The sequence below is a fragment of the Vigna umbellata genome, chromosome 4 (genome assembly GCF_029865625.1).
Source record: "Vigna umbellata cultivar VRB3 chromosome 4, Vumbellata_1.0, whole genome shotgun sequence".
In the NCBI taxonomy this organism is placed as follows: domain Eukaryota; kingdom Viridiplantae; phylum Streptophyta; class Magnoliopsida; order Fabales; family Fabaceae; genus Vigna; species Vigna umbellata.
This window is the reverse complement of record NC_142168.1, coordinates 25,944,436-25,969,974: the sequence shown is the minus strand read 5'-3', so window position 1 is coordinate 25,969,974 and position 25,539 is coordinate 25,944,436. Positions and strand designations below refer to the sequence as shown.

Here is a 25,539-nt window from a genome sequence, read left to right as displayed (position 1 = left end):
TCTTTATTTATCATATATATATATATATATATATATATATTATATATATATATATATATATATATATATATATATATATATATATATATGGGTTGACCTTGTCTTGACCTTTAGGGGTAAGTTGACTTGTCTTGATCTTCAATCTAGATCGGTTCATCTTGATCTACAAGTTGATTTATCTCGAATTTTAGTCAGGATTAACTAATCTCGATCTTTTGTCTTGACTGGCCTAGGTTGACCCATATCGAGCTTTGGTCTTAACCAATAAGCCTTGACCTTTAGTTTCAGTTGGTTTGTGTTGATCTTCTTCTCGAGATTATCCTTCTCAAATTTCGGTCCAAAACAACTCGTTTCGACCTTTGGCATGGGCCAGCCCACCCCGGCCTATAGTCAGGGTCGGTTCATCCCGACCTTCAGTTCGAGACGACTTGTCTCAACCTTTAGTTTATGACGACTTATGTTAACCTTCGACCCAATTGTTTAGTTTTAACCTTTGGTCTAAGGTGGCTCACCACAACCTTCATTCTGGCCAATCCTTTTTAGCCTTTAGCCTAGACCGACCTATCTCGACTAGAGCTGTCAAAACGGATCACCCAGCCCCCGCCCACCACATGTTGGTCACTTAGTGAGCCAACCCAACCCAGCTCATTTATTAGCAAGCTAGAAAAATTTGAATATGGTCCGACCCACCACGGGTTGGTGGGTAAACAGGTTGGCTCACTGGCTCACTTAATTACAATTTTTTTAAAATAAAAAAATTACAAACTTTCTATAATTCAAATCTAAACAAATTTCACTTCCAAAGGTGTTTAATTAATTTTGAAAATAAGAAACTTAAATAGTTTTTTCAAGCAAAAATAAATAATTTTTTTTATAAAATTAAAATAAAATTAGGTAGGTGGGTTAGTGGGTCAATCCGGCCCATCACGGGTTCAACCTGCATGAGCCAGGTTTAAATGAGCTAGGTTGAAATCTAACCCGCATAAAAATAATACAATTTTTTCAAACCCAACCCAGCCCGAACCCGTGGTGGGCCGAATTGGCCCGCAGGTTGTGACCCATTTTGAAAGCTCTAATCTCAACCTTCGGCCTAGGATGACAAGTCTCGACTTTTATCTTGGGACAGCTCGTCTTGACCTTCAACTCTAGACAATTTGTGTCAACCTTCAACTTGAGATGATTTGTCTCAAATTTCAGTTTGACTCGACCTTTGTCCTGAGTTGACCTGAGATGACTCAATTCGACCTTTGGCCCATACTAAAGATGTTTTTAAGAGTTAACTATAACCTTATAGTGAGGCCAAACTATGGGTGACAAAAAGGGCCAAGCCTGGCTAAAAAAGGCCTTTTGGGATGACATTTTCAACTCGCCAGCCTGTTCCAACCTGTCTCGCCTAGTCTAGCAGGCCAGCCTGACCAGCTCGACATCATTAAAAACCTAACCTAAAAGGAACTCGCCTCTTTTAAAAAAATTGGAATGTGCCCGCGACCTCATCCATTGTTATCCTTTCATATCGTCTTTGGAATCCTATTTCTCTACTCATCACCATACGTCCATCATTTCTCCCTTCATCTCCAGAGCAGACGCCACGCGATTCACATAAACATCTCTACCATTTCAAATTATTGATAAATTATTCAAATGAAACCCGACAACCTGACATGCTAACAGCTTGGTGGGTTGGATTGTAAAAGTCAATTAGTTCTTAAGTGGTGAACCAGCTCAGCCCAACCTGCTTTGGCTTGTTTTGTTATCTAGGTTAAATCCACCTTGACCTTTATCCTAGACCACTTTGTGACGAGACTTTGAGAGTGGGGATTTTTTTTGCCCCCTGGTTTAGTAATCCCCTAAAAGGAGACTTGCTTAAAGATTGGCTAGGAATCGAGTCAAATTGACAACTTCAACAACCACAACCATATTGAGTCCTTATTATTCTCAATAGTGCAAAAAGGACTTTAGACGTCTGTTATTTTGGACTTTTAACGTCTGATCTCTGTCTGACGTCTATATGGGTGACATTAATGAGACGTCGGACCCTTTAGGTCGAACGCCTCTATAGACGTCCAACCTATATAGGTCCGACGTCTATATAGACGTCCGATCCATATAGGTTAGACGTCTCTGAGGTTGCTCCTAACTCATGGTGATTCGAGTTTACAACTTTATATTTTAGTTGAAGAGAATGTATTGTACATTTTTTTATTGGATGGTTTTAAAAACGTAGTGGAGGGAATTGGAGGAGTACAAAACGCAAGAAATCGCTGCCATAGAACGCCGCCTAAAGACACGAGAATAACTGCACGAAAACCCAACGAAAACGCATTTTAATCGGTTCAAATGAAAGATAATGCATCAAAGAGTGATGTAAACAGAGTAAAATTAATTTAAAACGGTGCAAAAGTGATAAAACGAACCTAAAAGGCGGAACCCGTAGAGAGAAAACGCGACGAAGATGGTGAACAATGAGTGCGCGTAACGATTGTCTCGCGTTCATGGTGTTTTAATGCCAAAATTTAGACGTCGATTTCCCAATTAACAGACGTCTAAAGTGCTTCAGAAGTCGGAGTGGCGGGATCAGACGTCTAAATGGAGTCAAAAAGTGACTTTTTAAATTTCTAGGTTTAGGGTTTAGACGTCGGTTTCCCCAATTAACAAACGTCTAAAGTGCTTCAAAAGTCGGAGTGGCGGGATCAGACGTCTAAATGGAGTCAAAAAATGACTTTTTAAATTTCTGGGTTTAGGGTTTAGACGTGGGTTGCCCCAATTAACAAACGTCTAAAGTGCTTCAGAAGTCGGAGTGGCGGGATCAGACGTCTAAATGGAGTAAAAAAGTGACTTTTTAAATTTCTAGGTTTAGGGTTTAGACGTCGGTTCCCCAATTAACAGACGTCTAAAGTGCTTCAGAAGTCGGAGTGGGGGATCAGACGTCTAAATGGAGTCAAAAAGTGACTTTTTAAATTTCTGGATTTAGGATTTAGACGTCGGTTTCCCAATTAACAGACGTCTAAAGTGCTTCAGAAGTCGGAGTGGCGGGATCAGACGTCTAAATGGAGTCAAAAAGTGACTTTTTAAATTTATGGGTTTAGGGTTTAGACGTCAGTTGCCCCAATTAACAGACGTCTAAAGTGCTTCAGAAGTCGGTTCCCTCCATAACAGACGTCTAAATAGAATAAAAAATTATTTTTTTAAACTTTTTCGTTTAGTTTTGGCGTCTATTCGGGGGAGCCGACATATGAGTATTTAGACGTCGGACCCCTCCATAACCAACATCTAAATAGTTGTTTTATTTACGAAAAATGCCACCAGTCATTTTTTAAGTTGGATATTCAAGGGTTAGACGTCTAAAGGATGACGTTAAAAGTCTTTTTCACTAGTGTCTACAAATAATTCCAAACCCATTGTTTAATCTATCAAAAGCACTGGTAGGTTATGCCGTAGCTTCATATCAATTAGATTCGGTGGTTGTTGGATCCATAGACTATGTTCTTACCCATCCTTGAATGTCTCTTTCCTATTCTTTTGACGAGGTTTTCCCATTAGTTAATCAAAATTGCTAATGATGATGCCATGAAACTTTCCAAATCATTCTACCTTTTTTATTGGTTTAGGTACATGTGTATGTCACACCATTAATGTACTATATTACATGATTCACGTGTCTTTCTAATTCCTTTAAATTACACTGCCCTTTGTCATGTTCCACATTTCACCACAGGTGAAAAACAAATAAACCAGTTCATGATCATGTGATCCCTTTTGTACTGTTAGTTTATTATTTTTCAATTCAGGTGAATTATGATTATGCTGAGAGAAAATCTAGTCTGTGACACCTTTTTCTGGTTGTTACACTATTAGTTTAACAGTTGATATTATGGTGATTCAGATGAGAGGTTATTGATCTTTGATATGATTGATAAAAGCAAATGATTTTGGCATAATGAAAGCAGCAGTGACATAAAGGTGTATTTTTAAGTTGCCGTTTGATAAAAATGTGTCAGAGCTGGATTTCTGTGGTTCTAAACTTGATCACAGATACCTACCTACAAGGTCCAGCACAAATGAAAGATAGGTGTGCTTCTTTTAAGCATGTTGGTGATTCAATTTCTAATCATGTGAATGAAAGGGATCTTAACAAGAGGGACAAAATTTATTTCAATGATTTCTATATCTTGAAAGAAATTAGTGGGATTTCTCTTACACATTTTTCCACTTTTCAAGACCATTTTGTGTGACTAAGCCAAATTTATAGGTTGTAACACAAAAACAAAGACATCCTTAACCTCAAATCAAGGTTTGGAGATACTCTTGATAAAAGAAACTAGACAAGAGAGAAAGAGCCAGATCTAATGGGAACAACTACTGCTTCTGCATTATTCTTCAACTGCATGGCCTACAGTGAGCATCCAAGGCCACAGATCCTTTTCATAGTCACAACAGAGACAAAAATCAGAACAAAACAAAGCAATATGGAACACAACAAACAAAAGGAAGGAGAGGAGTCATGTCATGCTGTCTCTTATGCCACTTCATGTGTGCAATCTTTTGTCCTTTTGTGTTGGTGTCCATATCTGTGAAATGGACCACCGAAAGGCAAAACAATAAAGAAAGCTAAGCTATAATTTTCCTCTGAATTCACATTGAACAAATATAACTGGGAAGAATTCACATTGGATAGATAAAAAGAATAAGAAAATTTTCCCATGTAAAGAAATAAAACTAAGAATAATAACCAAACCGTCTCATATCATCTTATTTACTGATTAGTAATAATATTTTTTTAATCCACTTATCTCTACCAAAGAATGTAAAAAAGTAGTCTTAGTTTCTTATTCATTTAGAAAGAAGAAGAGAATCCAATCTTTAAAACTAATGTTAAGAGAGTCTTAAGACTTAAATTACCATATCAAGTAACTCATTTTGATGAAACTGAAACTCCTGATATTAAGATTACAAGTTGACATAGTCTAATGAAGAAACCATGAAAGCTAAAAACCAAGAAACTCTCACACAATATTGGATTCCTCTAATGAATAAGACTTTTCTGGTTGAAGATAAAAGATTCATTAATATATGGTATTGTCTCTTTCCTCATTCGAGAAGATTGTTCTCACAAGAAAACTAACGGGATATGAACATAAGAAATAAATTCTGGATTTGGTTGTTCATATCTGCCCCAAAGTAAAAGGCTGTTTAAGCATCATTGTATCATGAATACGATAGGTTCCTATTGCAGAAGATTCCATCACAAACAACCACCTTGTCATTTTGGTAAGTGACAGCTATTAGTAGATTACCATAGATCTACAACCAACTACAGATAAAGGTGGATGCTGTCTATACTTATTATATTTATAATTAAATATATATTTAGTTTCTAAATTTAAATGTGAAATTAGAATTAAAACTAGTTAATGTTTCAAATTTTAATATATTTTAGTTTCTAAACTTAAAAAATAAATAGATATAATTATTTTAATTCAATCATATTAAATTTTTTGTGTTTCGTGTTGACGTTTGAACCGTTCAAACCTGTTAACACGTTTGATGTTCTAATTCAAATGTTAGACTAAAACATTATTTAACTTTTTATAAAACATTAATGTTATTAGGTTAAAAAGACTTATTTTAAAATTTTGTTCCCATAACATTATCCTTATTATGGGAAGGGACTAGTTTAATGTTATGTACCTTTAAATGTATCACCATTGTTGGATCGAGAACGACATTTTCATAATTTAATCTTATTTGTCGTGTTAATTTAGTCTCTTCTCTCCTTGAAGTACGTTTGTCTCCTTCCTATACAGTCCGAATCCAAGTTATAGGTACATGCTAAAGACATTCTAACGCTCAAGTCAGTTTTATTACAACTAAGTCTTAAATGTCCAATAAATATAACCTAACTTCTTACCTTGCCTTTGTATTTATAAGTTTCGTATTGGACCTCTGAATAGGATTGACCCAATTACGGTCCAATATCATCTAAGCATGTTTTTACTTTGTTAATTTGTGAATAAGAAGTTTAGACCAAACAGCCACAGATTCAAACATCTCGACTGTTCGATCTATTAGGTTGTGATTTTTTTCGGGATTACTTTCTTATATAGTTGATCGATCGATAGACATGTACCGATTGGTCCATAGAGTACAACAATAATAAATAGCATTGGATTGATGAGAGCATTCAAAACATGTTATATTTCAACATAACAAAACTCAGTAAAAACATTGAAGAACATGTAGTACTTTAACATAATAAAATTCAGTAAAACTCAATAATGAGTCAATAAAGGTGGCCATTGATGGTGTAGGCCCAAAGACTATAGGAGAAAAGGTCAAATACTTACATCCTAAAACTGCTGTCATACACAGAAAACCAAAGCAAAATAAACTAATGTCTTCTATTTTTGGTTTTTGTGGGGAAAAAAGAGAGGGGACCTCATTGTGTTCATTAACAAAACTGTGATGTCACCTTAAATTGGCACTCCCAATTCTGTTCAAGCTGCTGTTTGTGGTAGGATAGCCCTTGCTTCTAAAATCAGAATCCCTATCAGAACTAGGTCCTGCATCCCAAAAACCCTGTAGAGACCTTCTTGTGGAACCATATCTCTCAAACTCAATTCTTTGCCTTGGAGCACTATGTGACCTAACCTTGGCTTTTGAAGATTCAGTATTTGACATGTAATTGGGATGACCAGAATAGCCACTGAAGACACTCCATGCACACTCACTCTTAGTTGGTGTGAATGGACCTCTCCTTGAACCACTTCCATGTCTGGAGGAAGCAGAGAATGCTTGAGGACTATCTTCAACATTTCTCAAAGATGCTTCTTCTTTTCCTCTGTGAAGCTTCAGAGAGCCAAAGGGTAGAACCTCCCTTGAAGAGAGACTTGGATATAGAGTTTTTGAAGAACGTTTTGATGGAGACTCATATGCCACAAAATTCTCATTGTTGTAATCAGAAGACAAATAATGATGTGCTGCCTGAAATGAGCTGCCACTACTATTCAAGTGTGGCTTCCAAGTATCCACTTCAAGAATCTTGTCACTCTTTTCATCATCAAGATGCCCAGTTTTCAATGAACCATCTCTGGTTTGGCTCCAAGAATTTTCTTCCATCCAATTATCTAGCCAATGGGAATCAAACCGGGCTTTCTCCATGTCAACGTCCCTAAAATTTGCGTTAGAACTGCATCTCTGTAAGATAGGGGAGATCATATTAATAGGTTCACCATCTAAACACTCATAAAAACTTGTATTTGCAGAAAGAACCACATGTACCTTGAGAACAGATCCATCAAATTTCGTACTATATCCATAAAGTGAGTGCTGATAATCTTCTGACACCTTCAGTTATTACAAATGAAACAAAAAAGGTTCAGAAAAAAAAGATTAATGGTTATCGTTATCATGATCCATTTTCCACAGCAATTAACCACAGATAAATCACCAATTTTTTAGGCACTATATTTGACCAGTCATATCTTAATGGTTACATTATCATAGGAGCATTATCCAACCTAATGATAATGTGAAGAAGCATGGTGTAGCACTAGTTTTATTTGCAACATGTTGCTTTGTAAAGAGTGGAAAGCTATTCTGCAATAGATTCCTAGCTGCTACATTTGGTAGGGTTAAAGCAAAAAGAAAAATAGACAAAGAAAAACACATTAATAAAGACAACAAGTTTGAAGAAAGTTAGATGCCATCAAAAAGCCTCTCCAACAAGTTATTAAGATAAAGATCATCATGTCATGGCAACAATTGAGAGAACAAAACAGAAATATATGCTTGACTTTGCTTACAGGGTAATGAGAAAGTGAAGACTTGAAAGAATGCATATTATCAGACAAGTTCCCACGTGTGGCACGTGCCCGAGACTGCAGTCGCACCAAAGTCTGCATGCGCCTTAGCATATCTGTAGTTTGCTTTCTCACAATGTGGCCTCTCACCAATGCTTGCAACTTCACCAATGCCTTAAGTGCTCTCAAAGCCCTCCTTGCCTTCCATATTCATACCAAAAATATCAGTAAAAATTCAAACTTCCATCAGAAATTGTAGAAAGATTTAAAAAGCAATTAAAGAAGATCAAAACATAATCAAAAGGGTAGAGCATCATAGTTGGAACAAAGTAACATGTAAAGCTTGTACAATGTCATTTGATCATACATTGTTATGCTACTTTAAACTGCTAAAAACTAAACTCATAATAAAATAAGCATACCCTCAAAAGATGGGAAATGTCAGAAAGGTGAAAAATATAAAAACGAAAAAGACATGAGAAAGTGGAGGGTGATGGGTGTAATCATTAGTAAACATATATACACAGTGGAAAGCCATGCATTATTGGTGCTCCTGTATTTTCATTGAAGCTTCCAATGTCTGCATGCCCCACCATGGTAGAACGGGAAGAAGGTGAAAATTTAAGTTCAACGAATGTTGTAGCCTTAAATGTTACTTTCAGTTGCTTTTAGAAACAAAACAAAACATCACAGCCTAACTGCTGGTCCTTGTGTCCTCAAAAAAAGAGTAACTTCCTCTCACGTGAAGGTTAAAAGTAAGGAGTAAAAGATCACTTTTCACTTTAACCCCATTAAAGCATCACTTTTCACTTTCGGCTTCTCATTTGTCAACCCAAAGAAGTACACAAAAGTTTAACACAGCACCTGTGAAATCTTTCTATAGAGGAAAAAAAAATAAAAAAAATCACACCTTGAGAATCAGAAACCTACAAGATTTCAATTTTCAACCGTAACACATCATACCATACCAAAGATTTAAAAAAAAAACAGTACTTAGCAACATGGCAGTGACCCTCCAGCACGGAGGTCCATGACCTAGGAAATGGGTTGAAGCATGGCCATTTCACATTTGGTGTTATTTTTGGGGTACAAAGGCTCATCAAAACGTGGGGCTCACTCATATTCTCACTCCCACAGATTACCCATTTGTCCATTTCTCGAAACTTTCTTGGTCCCTTGATCCTTGTGTTGTCACATAATACAGTCCCAAAACAAGGTCACTTTGGGCTGAATGCGGAATCGTCACAGCACCAGATACCTCTCTAGACTCACAGCAACATTTTCTGAAGGACCCCCTTATCACACATAAGCATTACCACACAAGTACACGACAGAAAGCAGAACAAAACACACCCCACATCGCAAAAGTGACGCAACACATTAAAATTGCAGCGACCACGTGATGATGCGAAGGCAGGTGGCAGTCAACAGCCACAACATTGAAAAACCAAATCAAATACATGCGCTTGGCCTAAAACATTAGGAATTCAATGCCATTCAAAACTAAAAATCCTTTTTTTCTTCTTCAAATACGGAAACTCAATTAATTTCATTCTTCTAAGGAATTTTTAAATTATCGATGTCTTTATATGTCGGGAAAAAAATTAAAAGAAAATGAAATTTCACACTCTTTACAATTGGTAAGCACCCAAATGGGATTTTTTTTGCTTTCCTATCTTATGATGCAAACATTACAAGTGGGTTTCTGTAGATTTGTCGGCGGAACCCAAAATCCTTGTGAAAATTAATTTTTTTTTAACAGTGGGATTTTTATATCTGAAGTTTTCTCCATAATTATCAATCATAGAAGGATTTTATTAAAAATCATTTTAAAAAACATTATTGGAAAAAGGAATGGCATGCATGAGTGCTGTGATTGTGGGAGGGAACAGGTTTCTTTGGATAGGTGAAAAGTTTAGGAAAAAGAAACAGCGTTGAAAATGAAGCAATATTTGACCGGTGTTTGTTTCCCGAGAAACAGAATATGGAGGGAAATTCCCACTTCACCGAGAAAAATTAATTGGAAAAAATAAGCACCGGAGTCAGAGAGTCAACAAATTTGAAATTAGCTGACACGCTGGAAACGTGGGAGAAAATTTAAAAACAAGAAACTCACAATTTTTTCATAGAATCACATATTTTTCAATAATAGTCAACTCAATAGTAAAAAAAGTGTACAATCACTGTTTTTAAATTACTGGGCATAAAAAATTCTCTGAATCACTTCCCAAACATAATTAAAAAAGAATACGAATTTGATCTTATTTAAATTCCGTCAGTACAAAAAATTTATAATTCGAACACATATGGTGTGATGCATAATAATAATAAAAAATTGGTAACTTTTGTTAACACTTAAAATAATTTAAATAGAATGATAGTAAAAATTGTTTTTTTTTACAAACCAAAAGAAAAAACGAGATTTTCAGTTTTTTCACATACCAAGTAACCTCGGAACGCCGACTGAATCTTCACGGCGGCGGCGATATTCTCAGCCGCCAGCCGGGGATGAGACGCCGTGGCGGGTTTTCCGGAGGGAGGCCCATTGCCGCTGGTCAGCCTCACGACCTCTGCAGCTGCATGGGCGGCGGCGAGAGCGGCCTCTGCGACGGCGGCGGTGGCGGCGGCGACGGCGATGGCATGCTTGTTGGCGTCCAAGGAGTCGGAGAAAGGAGCAGAAGAAGTAGAAGGGTCAAAGTTGTTAAGTGAGGGCAACGTGGTGGACTTGTACCTCGTACTCTGCTTCACGAAGCTCCACGTTTTCTTGTCCTTGGCGGGTTTAGGAACTGAGCCGTCGGAGGGTGGTGGATTGTGGTGTTTCTTGGCGCCGAAGAGTCGCCGGAGAAAACCCATGAGGGAATTCAATGCATTGAGAAGAAAGGAGAGAAGAGAAGAGAGAGAAGAAGATAAGAGTTTAGAAGGGAAGTGGTTGAAGAGAATGAGAAGGAAAAGAACACTTAAATGGACCAGTTTCGAACATTGCACATTTGTAAATAATTTTTTATTTTATATAAATAAACGTGGAATGAATTTATATATCAATTGTCTTTAACATATTAGAAAATAAAATATATATTTTAACATAAATAAACGTGGAATAATATATATATATATATATATATTTAATATTTAATATTGAAATTTGATATGAAATAAATAAATTAAAAGAGATAAAATGGTATCAAAATCAAATAAAGATAAAAGGATGTCAGAAAAGTTATTAAATCAAATGAAATTTAAAAATAAGGTTTAATAGTTATATATGAATTGTGTATATTTAATCTCTACACTCAACAATTCGTAGAATCAAGTGTGTCTGTGTAATAATTTGAAAGCATAGAAATTTAAAAAAAAAAAATGGAATCGGTTTCGGATGTGAAGGGTTGTGTTCGTTCAACGTCTCCACGTCTTCACCTGCTCGTGTTTCGTACGCCGGATTCTCCGTACTCGCTCCTCAATCTTCTCTTCAATCCGCGGGTGGGAGAGTTGCGAAAGATTCTCCGATGACAAAGTCAGTTGAAATGCAACTTATCTACCACTCACCCTGGATCTGTATTTATAGTTTTCGCTATGGGTTTGGGATTAGTGAAAAGTTAATCACGGCCCAATTCAGCCCAATAGCTTTTAACTCTTACTTACCTTAAAAGCTAAGTTGATTAGTGACGGGGCCGGCCGCCCTCGCGGGACTTACCCTCTTGACCGACCGGCCCTGACAGGTCCACGGCCTGGGCAGCCGGCTTCGGGCGAGTCTTGATTTTGGACACATGGGCGTCCGCCCTGCCTAACCCTTCCCAACAATAAGTAGAAGGGTAGTTTCCTGGGTCCCATACGGTGATGTGGGCGGCCGGTCCGTTTGGTGGTCCGATGACATGGATGTTCTTCCGTACGGCGTCCGGTTCCTGCTGGTACAGAATCATTAAATATAAAATTAAATTAAAAATTATATTTTTTAAGGTTGTTAAGAAGTATACTTCAACGGATAAAAAACTGAAAATGTGTGATTAATCGGTCAAAGTATATGAAATTAAGATGTTTGGCATAAAGTTCTATAGGATATATAGTGGTAATATCTTTTAAGAATAATTTTGTTTAAGAAATAACACTTTTTATTAAAAATATCTTTAAAAATACGTTTGTCTCATAAAGATTCAGATTTCTAATATGATTTTTTTTTATTTAGTGGACCAATAAGATTAAAGTCTGATTTTGATATAAATTACATTAAAAAAGCACCTATAATTTGTGTAATGTTTTAGTTAAAGCATTATGAAAGCTGTTTTGTTAATTTTTGTTACAAAATCTACATCACAATAAGAGATTCAATTTAAAGGGAGATTTTTATTTTAATAAAATTATTTTAAAACTAATTTCATTAAAGTACAAATCGCATAAATAATGAAAAGTTAAGGTAAATTTTTGATAAACAGTATTAGATTAATTAGTAGTATGGGATATAAGAAAGAAAGAAACAACTCTCTTTTTATTTTTGTTTCACGAATGAAAAATTAAAATACAAATAATAACATATAGTTAAAGATAAACACTGATATTTTTGCTTAAAAGAATAAGATAAATAAATAAATAAAACACTACGAAGACAACTCGTTTATTAAAAAAAAAACTCTTAAAAATCTAGTTTCTTTTTTATAGTTCGAAGAGGTTTTAAATGGATTGATTGACCTTAGATAACAACTTATTCTGATTTTTCAATTATACTCATTCTAATTTTTCAATCCAGACAATTTTTATCACTATAATAGTCATTCTGATTTGTTCTGAAAAAATTAAAGCACACTAAATAAAAAATAAAATAAATATTTTTCAAAACTTAAAGCATATTTAAAAAAAATATAGGTATAATAATTTAATATATAAAATAACATATGTTTATATATGTAGATATATGTGTATTTTAAAAATAATATTACTCTTAATAGTATTAATATTAATAATCACCATCATCGTTTGCTGTTCACACATCATGAAAAGTCAAAGTGAGTATAATAATAATAATAAAAAGAAAAGACACCTTAAAAGCAAATAACAATAATTGTAAAATTATAGTACATATTTCGATTAAATAGAAACAGTACTATAAAAAGCAAATAAATGACCTTGAAATATATTAGACACACGAGGGGAATGAAATCATAATTAATATGTTAGTTGCAAAATTTTATTTTATTTTTGTGACAAAGTACTATATTTTGTCTTATTCGCTGTTAGTTCAATTAATTTTTCATCTACCACGAGGATGATAATAGTCAAAAAGCTGTAGTTACTACATAAACTAAGTTTCCAACATGCTTTCTCAATTATGAAGAAATAATTTTGAACCTCACAGTGAATATTTTATACAATGACAAGGAAACCGTATTAATTGTCTCCAAAAGAATATTCATCTTTTTAAAAAACTTTGATCATTGAATATGGTGAGTTAATCCATTGGCTATACAACAATTCATTTAATTTAAAGAAAATTTTGTGATCAATTTTTTCTGTGACAAAAATAAATTGTTGGGACAGTAATAATTAGAAAATACCAGTTGTTTATTTTATAAATTAGTAAAACTTAAATTAGGCAAGCTCTTAAATTTTGTTAAAATTAAACCTTAGCATAGATCGGATTTGGTCAAATTTAAATAAAATATGATGAATTCGTAATAACTAGACATGTCTTTTTAGTGTGGTTAAAAACATGGTCATATCCACATATAAGAACAAGATTAAAGAGAAAGTGAGTCTCAACTTTCGTATCCAACAAGCACCTCCTCGTAAAGTCTCGTAAAGTCAGATAGTTTTACAAAAATTAATTTCTATACAAACACTATTAAACATTTTTTATATTTTTCTTTAAATTGTCCTGAGTTATTCTAGGTATTCGTATCTGAGTTCTCCTAAGTCATTGATACTTCAATTCCAAACTGTGCAGACTAGTACCTGTCAAAGACACTCTGATACTTAAGTTAATAATTTAGCCTATTGGTTATCACAATAATGTCTTAAATTCACAATAAATGCAATTACATACCTCTCTACCTCAGACTCGTATTTACAAGTTCCAAGATGGACTTACAATTAGCACAGCCGTAATCACGGTCCAATACTTGGTTAATATACTTAACCTATAAACTTAATTATAGGTTATATTTAAGGCTATTTGCGGGTTGGTGACCGGTCAGTCGTCCCATTCACCTACCTAACCGGTCGGAGCAACACGTTTTAATTCTTTGTCCGCATAGTCTATGACTTGCCATGCGGGTGTATGGTATAAGTAGTGATCCTCCAAACAGGAAAGACATTAAGAAAGCTTATAGAGAGATATTGGAAGAAAAATTGAAATTAAGAGTAAAGATATTAAGAACTCCCTTAGTCATCAATTGCGAACTTATTTTAATATACTCAATAGTTTTACCTAGTTTAGAGTCAAAGTCAAAGTTGGTTTAGTTGCATTTTTCTCCTCTAATCTTTTAATACGTCTTTTAAAAACAAAACTGTGAGAAGTTTAGATTCCAAAATAAACAATATATATAAATTGATAATCTTAAAATTTTACTTAAGTTGGATTAAATATCTACAAAAATAAGCATTTAGTTTTCTAATTTTATTTATTTAATATTACATGTTCACTCAATTTGACCTAATCATACTTGAAATGTATTTTAGGTTTTTCGGATTATTTGTTAAGCCTAATCAAGATATCGCTCACTCATTATTATTAATTCTTTTGAAACATAGAAGCTAGACACAGCTAGACACGATTTTGGCAAAGGAAAGGAATGATAACATTAGTGAATAATTAAAATAACAAGTACAAAACTTTAATTTGGTCCTTTTGATTCGGCCATCGTTCATAATAAATATTTTTGCCAAACAAAAGGCAATTCCATGATCTTATATAAATGATTTTGACACTGATAATTGTTAAAAGATTTGTGTGATAGTGAGTGTATAATGTAGAAATGAATGGAAGATGAGTAAGTTGAGGTAGAAAGATCGGTAAAGAAGGTGAAACCATTTATTTGTGATGTGTGGACTTTAATGAGAAATAAAGGTTTTATGCTTAGAAAGTGAGTATTGAAATCGGTGAATGAGTCTACTTTTGATGGCATGAGTAGGAGCTGTTGGTCTGATTGAAGAATTGGACCCACTTATATTAAATAATGAAAGCAACTAATAAGAAAGACATAGAGGATTACAGTAAGAAATAATGAGTCTGAGTCTATTGAATGGAGTGTGTGGGGGCATACAACTTAGGAATTTTATCTACTTTGTTTTTTATTTGATTTGGAGATTTATTTTACTGACTTATGACAGATAATTACTAGTTTAAATACATGTATATTTGGTTTTTAAATGTAAATGTCTTTTATTTTGTTGCAAAGTTCAACATAATTGTCTTAGAAAAAAATAGAAAATAGAAAATAATAATAATAATAATAATAATAATAATAATAACAACAACAAAGATATAAATAAAAGAAAATTGATGAAGTCAACTAATTCTTATAAGAAATAATAATAATAATATAGGGTAAAATTCTAAAGGAATAAAGGAATAAAAAAGATTGAGTTAAAGCAGGTTGAATGTTATCCTTAAAGATAAAATATCACATTGTATAGAACAAAACATAAATAATATGTGCACATTATACGATACAACAATAGTCAGAAGTGTAGCAAAAATCTCCAGATCTTATAAACACTAATGTTTTCAAAAGATAATATAAAATATAAAATTGAAAACATGTAAACTATTGTCCTTCTTGTTTTTTTTCCTCATAAAGATAAGTGGTATAGGTGGTATTTATAGATAGAAAAAAATAGTAATAAATTTAATTAAACTGTAATAAAGTTAAAAAATTATTCATTGATAAACCGCATTTGCTCATAAAATTTATAGTCTATAAAAATGAGTGATTTATGTTGTATCTAGTCAAATCAAGCATATCAGAATTTTTCTATTATGAGTATTATATTGGTTAACTTTATATAAGAGTTATTTATCCCTTGTATTAGGTAATGATATATCAATAATACAAAGAGTCATTTCATTGAATAAGTTGTGTGCATATATTTGTGAGTGTCTAACTTTCTTCTTTTTATTAATAAGTGGTATCAAAAGAAGTGTTGAGGTTCTGGAAAATTCTGCCGTGTATGTATACCATGACTATTAATGGAAGTGGAAATTTTGTATCTAACCTAAAAATTAATAAAAGGTTTAAAGAATAATTCTAATATATTATTTCAAAGAGTAGAGTATCATATATATATACTTTTGAGGATCCTATAATCTTTCATCTATTAAAGGAATGACAGGTGCACAAATCTGCACAAATTATAATAATATCTAAATTATAACTAACATCATATTTGATTGCCTAATATCCTTTAATAGAATATTTGGCATATCTTAACACCCCCACTCAAGTTGGTGCATGGATATCACACATTCCCAACTTGAATAGAGACTCATTAAACAATCTTCTTGATACTCCTTTGGTGAGAACATCAGCCAACTGCAATTCTGATCTTACAAAAGGAAATGAAATTATTCCAGCTTCAAGCTTCTCTTTGATGAAATGTCTATCAATCTCCACATGCTTTGTTCTATCATGTTACACAGGATTGTGAGCAATTGCTATAGCCGAAGTATTGTCACAGTACAAACTCATAGGTTCATTTTGTGTAAAGCCCAAATCTGATAGCACATTTTTAATCCACAAAAGTTCACATACACCTAGTGCCATGCCTCTGAATTCTGCTTCAGCACTAGATCTTGCTACTACAGGTTGTTTTTTACTCCTCCAAGTTACAAGATTCCCTCCTACAAAAGTAAAGTATCCAGAGGTAGATCTTCTATCATTTTTTGACCCTGCCCAATCTGCATCAGTGTACCCTTCTACCTTTAAGTTTTCATGATTTGAGAACAAAATTCCTTTTCCAGGAGCGGACTTCAAATATCTCAAAATCCTTTCAACAGCATCCATATGAAGCTTCCGTGGGTCATGCATAAATTGACTAACAACATTCACTGCATAAGTGATATCTGGACGTGTATGGCACAAATAAATTAATTTTCCTACCAGCCTTTGGTATCTTCCTCTATCTATGCTTGCTGAATTTGAGCATTGAAAAAGTTTATGATTTTGTTCAATTGGTGTATCAACTGATTTACTCCCAAGCAGCCCAGTTTTCGATAGTAAATCAATAGTATATTTTCTTTGGCATAGAAAAATACCATGTTTTGATCTAGCTACTTCAATACCTAAAAAATATTTAAGATTTCCAAGTTGTTTCATCTCAAATTCAGATGCAAGGTATTGTTGTAAACTAGAAATCTCATCTTGGTCATTTCCTGTAACAATCATGTCATCTACATATATAATCAAAGCTGTAATTTTTCCTTTTCCTCTCTTAAAAAATAAGGTGTGATCAGAGTTACTCGCTCTATAGCCAAAAGCCTTCATAGACTTGGTAAACCTTCCAAACCATGCTCTTGGGGATTGTTTTAATCCATATAGAGCCTTCTTTAATTTGCAAACCTTCATTCCAATTGAATCAGTCATGCCTGGTGGAGAATCCATATAAATTTCTTCTGAAATTTCTCCGTGTAAAAAAGCGTTTTTCACATCAAATTGTAGAAGAGGCCAATCTTGGTTTGTAGCTAGCGACAAAAGTATTCTCACAGTATTGAGTTTGGCTACTGGTGCGAATGTCTCTTGGTAATCTACACCATAAGACTGAGTGTAACCTTTAGCCACAAGTCGTGCTTTATACCTCTCAACAGTTCCATCAGCTTTATGCTTAATTGTAAAGACCCATTTGCAGCCCACAGTTTTCTTCCCTTTTGGTAAGGACACAAGATCCCAAGTGTTGTTTTTTTCTAAAGCAGTCATCTCCTCAACCATTGCTTCGGTCCATCTAGGATCTGCCAAAGCTTCCTGTACATTACTAGGAATAGAAATTGAAGATAATTGAGATACAAATGATGCATATGACTTAGATAACCTGTGAGATGACACATATTTACTAATGGGATATTTAACTTTGGCTTGGAGGTCTGGTTCATATTTAACTAGAGGTTGACCACGGTTAGAACGAGGTGGAAGAATATATTGAACAGTAGTAGACTCAGTGTTTGATGTGCTGGTGGTCTCACGCAGACAAGAATCAATTTCATGATCAATTTCATTAGTATTATCAGAGATAGTATCAGAAGGTACCTCTGAAGAGTCAAGTTGAACCTGTGGAGAAGATTGAGCCAATTGGTTATGATCAGAAGACACTGTATTATCCAGAAAAGAAGGGTCCATATTTAGGATTGGCTCACTTCCTGCAGAATGATCCTCACACAATAATTTATCTTCACAATCAAACATACCAACATCATGATTATGCACTTCACTTTTATTGCCTCCCTGAAGTGGAGAATCAACATAAAAAAATTCATGCTCATTAAATGTCACATCCATAGAAATATAAAATTTCCTTGATGGTGGATGGTAAGCACGATAACCTTTTTGAGTTGATCCATACCCAACAAAAACACATTTGATCGCTCGTTCTTCAAGCTTTGTACGTTGATGTGGGTGTAAGTGAACATATATAACACATCCAAAAATATGAGGTGGTAAATAAACTATGGGAGGAAGGGTACAATGATCAGACAACACATCAAAAGGCCTTCGAAAGTTAAGCACACTAGAAGGAGTTCGATTAATTAAATAAACGGCAGAGCTCACAGCCTCACCCCATAAATGAGATGGGACATTACCATCTATCAAAAGTGATCTTGTCACCTCTAATATATGTCTATTTTTCCTCTCAGCCACTCCATTTTGTTATGGTGAATAAGGACATGTAGTTTGATGCAAGATGCCTTTAGAGTTCATGAACTTTATTAATTCAGTCTTAAAATATTCTCCTCCATTGTCTGATCGAATGACCTTAATAGATGTGTTAAATTTTGTAACAATGAAATGATAGAAGGAACGAACCACATCATACACGTCACTTTTATATTTAAGCAAATATACCCAGGTTACCCGAGTACAATCATCAACAAAACTGATAAACCATTTTTTTCCATTATGTGTAGATTGCGGGGCAGGACCCCAAACATCTGTGTGAATTAATGAAAAAGGAAAATTAGTTTTGTTATTGCTTAAAGGAAACACAACACGATGATTTTTTTCCAAAACACAAGTTTCACAAAAAAAATCAGAAACATTGCATTTATGAAATAGTGATGGAAATAGTTTTTTTAAATAACCAAAAGAGGGATGTCCCAACCGTCTATGCCACAACCAAATTTCTTTTTTGTTTTTATCTTGTATGTGATCGTTCGCAAGACAAGTCAATCCTTTATTATGGTTTGATTGTGAGACATTTTCAAGATAATACAGTCCTTCACTCTCTCTACCACTAGCAATCTTCTCCTTGGAATGGATGTTCTGAAAAAGACAATGGGTTGGGTAAAATAAGGCAACACAAGAATGTGATTTGGTTAACTTGCTGACGGAGATAAGATTACAGTTTAATGTAGGAACAAATAAAACATCAGGAATCGATAAGGAGGGTGAGAGGGATATAGTACCTATACCTTCAATAGGAGATGAGACCCCATTGGCATTAATAATAACAGTTTTAGAACAATTAGAGGAAAAATTAGTAAATATATGAGGATCACAAGTCATATGATCAGTAGCACCCGAATCAATTATCCAATTACTATCCTTAGTAACAATAGAAAGATTAAGGGCAGAGGTAGATACACCTGACTTGGTCACAAATCTGACAGCAGTAGAAATGTAACTCTTGGAAGCAGCGGAAGTTCCAGAATCATGTTTCTCCGATTGATTGTCATCGGAAGAAGCCATCAGAAATATTCAATGAAAAAAGGCACTGATTCCTATATCTTAGAGGATATCAGCGTTGGCTCTGATACCATAATAAAAGGTTTAAAGAATAATTCTAATATATTATTTCAAAGAGTAGAGTACCATATATATACATTTAAGGATCCTATAATCCTTCATCTATTAAAGGAATGACAGGTGCACAAATCTGCACAAATTATAATAATATCTAAATTATAACTAACATAATATTTGATTGCCTAATATCCTTTAATAGAATATTTGGCATATCTTAACAAAAATTCTTGATGGAAAGAGTTATGGTCATTGAGTTATAAGGATGAAGGTCTTGGCTATGAAGGACAGTTGGAGATTGTGAAAGAGGGTGCCTGTGAGAAGGATGAAACCGTAAATAAAAAGAAAGATTGTAAGGCTTGTTGCTTTTTGCATCAATGTGTGGATGTAATAAATTTTGAGAAAATGTCCAAGGCAAAAACAAAAAAAAAAGCATGGTATATATTGTGACGAGTCTAATAACACATGCGAAGCTAGAGAGAACAGGTCACGAGAACAACGAAGATGGTTGGTGTCGAAGATAATGGCACACGCAATGCTAGAACGGCTAGAAAGTATAGCAGAAACAAATTGTGGTCGGTGCGTGAGAATGTGTTTAGACTCTAATGGCATCGATCTCGATGACATTGTGGGCACCTGGTCGAGACGAGCAAAACTATGTGGTCACCAAATGAAACTGATGCTCCGATGAAGGTGACATTTGACGACTCTAATGACAGTGACGGTGGTTGTTGTGGGCAGGGGCGACAACCATTTTTCCAAATAACCTTAGGCTCAAGATATAATGTTGAATATAGTGAAAACTATGTATGAGATTAATCTCCCTTGTGTTGAATATACATATACAGTACTCTATTTATGATAGAAGAAATATGGGCTAAATTTAAAATACAAATAAGGAATAATAACAAACTAACTAAAGATGAAAGATAAAGATAAGATATCTAATAATCTAATGTATCTAACAGAGATGAAGACGAAACTTCTAGTGGTAATCATGGTAGTGACAGTGCTTGTGTAGCAGCAAACAGAACCAAGAGAGAGGACTTTATCGAGATCATTGGTTGATTTTGTGGTATATCCTAACAATGCAATAATTGAGGAGGTGTTTTGTTCATTTTGCTTTATTAGTAGAGGCTGAGCATATTGATCATGAAGAGGCAATGAAACAAGAATTGTGAAAGGCTACAATGTTAGAGGAACTGCATGCGATTGAGAGAAGTTAGACTTGGGTGCTAGCTGAGTTTCCATTGAATAAAACACTTATTAATGTTAAATGAATGTTTAAATTGAAGTTAAACCAGAATGGAAGTATTGACAAAAGGAAGCAAGATTGGTGTCACATGGTTATCTTCATAAGCAAGGTTTAGACTACATTGTTTGCTCCTATGGATAGAATTGAGACCATAAGACTAGTGGTTGCATTGGTGTCGCAACCGGAATCGCGACGGGACGACGATCCAAAAAAAGAAACGGGTTTGAAAAAGATATTGGAGTCGCTACCATAGTTTATTATGGAAAACTACAGAAAAACCATAAAATGATAAGGCATGGTCTACAAGAACCATATTCTAGGTTCGGGAGTCAGTTATGCGTAGGAAAGGTGTTAACACCCTACAACGCCTGCCCGAAGGCAGTACCCTCAATTAAATATGCGAATGTGATGTGGTTTTCAAAATGTTTAACTATTCCAAAAATAAAACTCTAAAGAAACAAAATATATTATTTTAGCTTTTTGAGCCCGACAAGGATTGACCTTGCTCCTACGTATTCTCATTCAAAATGAGAAATCAGAGTTACGTAGTTCTTTTAGAAACTGCTTGAAAAGTTTGTTTGAGAAATTGTTTGAGAAATTGATTATGGATAAATTTGGATTTTTGGGAAGTGAACCTGACAAGGGCTAACCTTGCTCCTACGTATCTCCACTTTTGATGGAGAATCAAAGGATCATGTAGTTATGGCCGAAAGGTAGTTCATTTGAAAATGTAGATGTTTTAGTTTTTAAGGATTTTATATTTTTTGGTATTTTTTTATAAAAGAAAGAGAAAATGTTTTTAGCACAAGGACGATGCGAGCGATCACACATGTGCTTAACCCTTAAAACATTTTTTGGTATTTTTTTATAAAAGAAAGAGAAAATGTTTTTAGCACAAGGACGATGCGAACGATCACACATGTGCTTAACCTTTAAAATATTTTTTTGGTATTTTTTATAAAAGAAAGAGAAAATGTTTTTTAGCACAAAGACGATGCGAGTGATCACACATGTGCTTAACCTTTAAAATAGTTTTTGGTATTTTTTTATAAAAGAAAGAGAAAATGTTTTTAGAACAAGGACGATGCGAGTGATCACACATGTGCTTAACCTTTGAAATATTTTTTGTATTTTTTATAAAAGAAAGAGAAAATGTTTTTAGCACAAGGACAATGCGAGCGATCACACATGTGCTTAACCTTTAAAATATTTTTTGGTATTTTTTTATGAAAGAAAGAGAAAAGGTTTTTAGTACAAGGACGATGTGAGCGATCACACGTGTGCTTAACCTTTAAAACATATTTTTGTTATTTTTAATTTATTTTTAAAAAAGAAGAAAGTTATTAAGCACTAGGAAGATATGGGGGATCACACGAGTACTTATACCTTTTTGAATTTAAAATATTTGTAGTTTTAATATTTTATCTTTTTTTTTCTTATTTTGTAATTTTTATGTAAAACAAAACAAACAAGTCCAATAGATAAAAATAAAACAAAGGGGTGGGGACTATCATACAAGGGGTTACATACAATAAAACCTAATAGTTAGACAAATAAAATAAAAACAAGAATAATCCAATAAGAATAGGAGTGCAGAGATATAAACCAGGAGTTCAACTCAAAATTTATCCACGCCCAAAGATATGGGTACAACAGTAAAGTTGGGGGTGCCAGAAACGAAATGAGCCCAATTTCCAAACCTCTCCTTTTTTGTTTGCAGAAACGAATAGTTTAAGCCCAAACGGAATAGGGGTGTGAATGGGAAGTGGGATTGCGAACGGGAGATGGGTGCGTGCAAAAAGATCTGGCCCAAGAACCTAGGCCCAAAGGTTTTACCCCCAACTCAGAACATTAGGAGAGTTGCAGATTAAAAAAAATTACTTCCAAATTCACTTTCACTTACCTCCAAAATTTACTTTAACGGATGTCTATTTTCGTCCCTTTATCCTTTAACGGATGTCTATTTTTGTTCACAGATTGCAAAATTCGTTTATAGGGATATCCTATATTCGTTTGAAGGTATTGAACCTTGTATTCATTAGAAACCTTCTGTTTGGCACTGTCATTAAGAAGCAAGAGAAATTGGAAGTGCCTTGAGTATGGAGGTGCATTGATAAGCTAACTGAATATTGATGAAAATAAATATATTTTATTCACCACAAATTAAATATTTTTCAGGGACAAAAGAGGAATGGAGAGGTGTAGGGAGTAGTGTGTGATGGTGGAGAGAGTAACACTTGCACCACAATTAAACCCTGGGCCTATTACAAAAATAATCTATTTATTCCACCTACGTCAAATTCACTTCAAAAAAATTTCTATTTAGTGCCAAATTAATTTCCCAAGAAAACGTGACTGATATAGCATATGACTTCGTGATTAACCGTGGTAGTTAACTAAGTTAAAAGTGCATTATTTTTAATAAGTATTAGTCTTAAAATTACTTCTGTACTAATAAATTTCTCTTGCACATCTATGGAAATCTGCTTCGTATTATACCTCATATAATTCGTTCACTTTGAGATAGTCGAGTTAAAAGGTGTATGAGAACAAAAAAATAACATTTCTTTTCATATATTTTTTAAGAAAATGACATTATTCTGAAATAATGGGTTTGGATTAAGTTCTTCATAGGATTATTCTCATATAATTTTCAGTAATATTTTTAAATAGATTTTAATAACTTTTCAAATATTATAATTGTCGAAATTCGTGATTTCCAAGAAACACCATTATTGTTAAAGAAAATTATGCCATTCAACGTAACATTGCTGTTCAAAGGTTATTATTAATGTAAAAAAAGATGGTCTTAGGTTCAAAATTAAATTGTTTTAAACTGTGTATCGGCCGTGGTTAAATTATTTTAATTATATAATATTTTTAATTCTTAAAATTAAATAATAAGATAAAAAAAGGAATGTTTTTAAGCAGAATGAGTGTTATAGATATGTTCTTACTATCTATCAGTATTAAGTATTAATTTTATTTATATTTACAGCAATTAAGTTAAAACTAACCATTAGCAATTATCTAACAAGAATATGAAACTAAATTAAAATCTTCCACAATTTATTTCATTCCATTCATTTGCTGTGGTAGACAATAACAAAGTAAAACAGGTGACAAAACATGTAACAAAATAACAAACCCTATAACAAGAGTTTCTGCATTATTCTTCTAATGGTATCACTTCACTTCATACTCATCAATTTGCACCTGTAGATTAAGATCAATGAGTAACCATAATGAATAAAAATAGGAAGAAAGCATACGTTGAACCTATCGTAGAAGAAAACACAAGTTAAATAAATCAAACTTCTGTCATACAAGATAAAAGTATGAATATATTTTACTTAGTTTTCTTTGTTGTTGATTTTGTAAGATTGAGTTACACTAAAATAAGATTACCGCAAGTGACAGACGGTAAACGACACTGAGAAGGGAGCTGAGAAGCAATCCTAAGAGTGTTGCAGAGGCAATCACGGTCGACAGCTTGGAGTGCATTGCAGCATGTAGCACTTGGTCTGGTGTTGGATGAACCAGGCACCACAAAGGGTGCACAAACATTAAGGTTGCTCAACTCGGTTGTGCAGGCACTGCGCTGTGCCCTAGCCATCAGGCTAACATTTCCTACAACCAACAGGACCAACAAAGCAAGTTGACAACCTAAGACAGATTTTGCTGCTGCAGCCATCACCTCGATTACTTCAAATACTATGTGCTTATGTGTTTTCTACTCTCACTGTATATGGTTGTCATGTTTGCAATGTCTCTATTTATGGTGGTGAAGTTTGGGAGCAAAAAAAGGGTTGTTCGTTCTGTGAGGCACCTACCCTTCAGCTTTTCAACTCACAGCTTTGGTGCTGCATGGCAACTTAACAAGAGGATGATCGTGTGTTTAAAATTAATCTCTTTTCCTCTCTGCCTTGCTATATATTTCGAATCCTCGTTATTAATGATTTTAAAAAAATTTCCACTCATTTATCTTTTAATAATAATATATGTTTTTAATATTTAATATAGACAGATGAGAAAAGAAAATTTAATATTCCATAGAGACCATAAATAAATAAATAAAAAACCCACTAGTTTCTTCTAAACTATATGAAAGCGGGGCTATATAATATATTTTCCATCACCTAAGAAAAATCATTTGAAATTCTTTTATAAATCTTAATTTTGTTCCTCTATTGTTTAAATCAAACTTACAAAACATGTTTTTATATTAGATAAAAAAATGTATAGTATTTTTAAAGATAAAAATTAGTTAGTAATTATAATTAATGTATTTATCATTATTTAATACAAAACATTTAATAATTTTGTTTTTTACAATCACGATAAATATTAATAATGCTTGCTAACAACTTTTTTGGTCATCATTAAATGGACAGAATAAAAAAAACACCTTAAAGATCAAAAGTAGAGTGTTTTTAAATAAATAAAAAAAGACAAAAATAAAGGAAAGGTTTTTGAGAAAATTAAGCTTTTTGAAACACACCAAAACTTTTCTGTGCATACAGTTTTGTTGTTCTTGTGGTTGTTGGAT

The 25,539-nt window shown here is 33.8% G+C and overlaps 2 protein-coding genes across 2 annotated transcripts; both read right to left on the bottom strand.

Moving 5' to 3' along the window:
• Nucleotides 1–6,225: 6,225 nt before the first annotated feature.
• On the bottom strand, nucleotides 6,226–10,748 carry LOC124834771 (protein IQ-DOMAIN 23-like). The gene is made up of 4 exons (XM_047309560.2): nucleotides 10,242–10,748; nucleotides 7,803–8,000; nucleotides 7,279–7,344; nucleotides 6,226–7,194 (listed from the first exon to the last, which is right to left on the bottom strand). Exons 1-4 carry the CDS (start codon nucleotides 10,650–10,652, stop codon nucleotides 6,466–6,468), a joined length of 1,404 nt encoding a protein of 467 aa, XP_047165516.2. The 5' UTR covers nucleotides 10,653–10,748; the 3' UTR covers nucleotides 6,226–6,465.
• A 13,301-nt stretch (nucleotides 10,749–24,049) lies between these two features.
• LOC124839865 (protein MEN-8-like) lies at nucleotides 24,050–24,747 on the bottom strand. The gene is made up of 2 exons (XM_047315801.2): nucleotides 24,399–24,747; nucleotides 24,050–24,206 (listed from the first exon to the last, which is right to left on the bottom strand). Exons 1-2 carry the CDS (start codon nucleotides 24,682–24,684, stop codon nucleotides 24,196–24,198), a joined length of 297 nt encoding a protein of 98 aa, XP_047171757.1. The 5' UTR covers nucleotides 24,685–24,747; the 3' UTR covers nucleotides 24,050–24,195.
• Nucleotides 24,748–25,539: the final 792 nt, after the last annotated feature.

Bases quoted from the DNA above. Each gene is read 5' to 3' on its own strand.
- LOC124834771 (XM_047309560.2), bottom strand. From the start codon at position 10,652: ATGGGTTTTCTCCGGCGACTCTTCGGCGCCAAGAAACACCACAATCCA. The intron at 8,001-10,241 runs GTATGTGAAAAA...TGAATATGGAAG, and splicing joins CGGCGTTCCGAGGTTACTTG to GCAAGGAGGGCTTTGAGAGC. The intron at 7,195-7,278 runs GTACATGTGGTT...CCTATCTTACAG, and splicing joins TTGATGGATCTGTTCTCAAG to AGATGCAGTTCTAACGCAAA.
- LOC124839865 (XM_047315801.2), bottom strand. From the start codon at position 24,684: ATGGCTGCAGCAGCAAAATCTGTCTTAGGTTGTCAACTTGCTTTGTTG.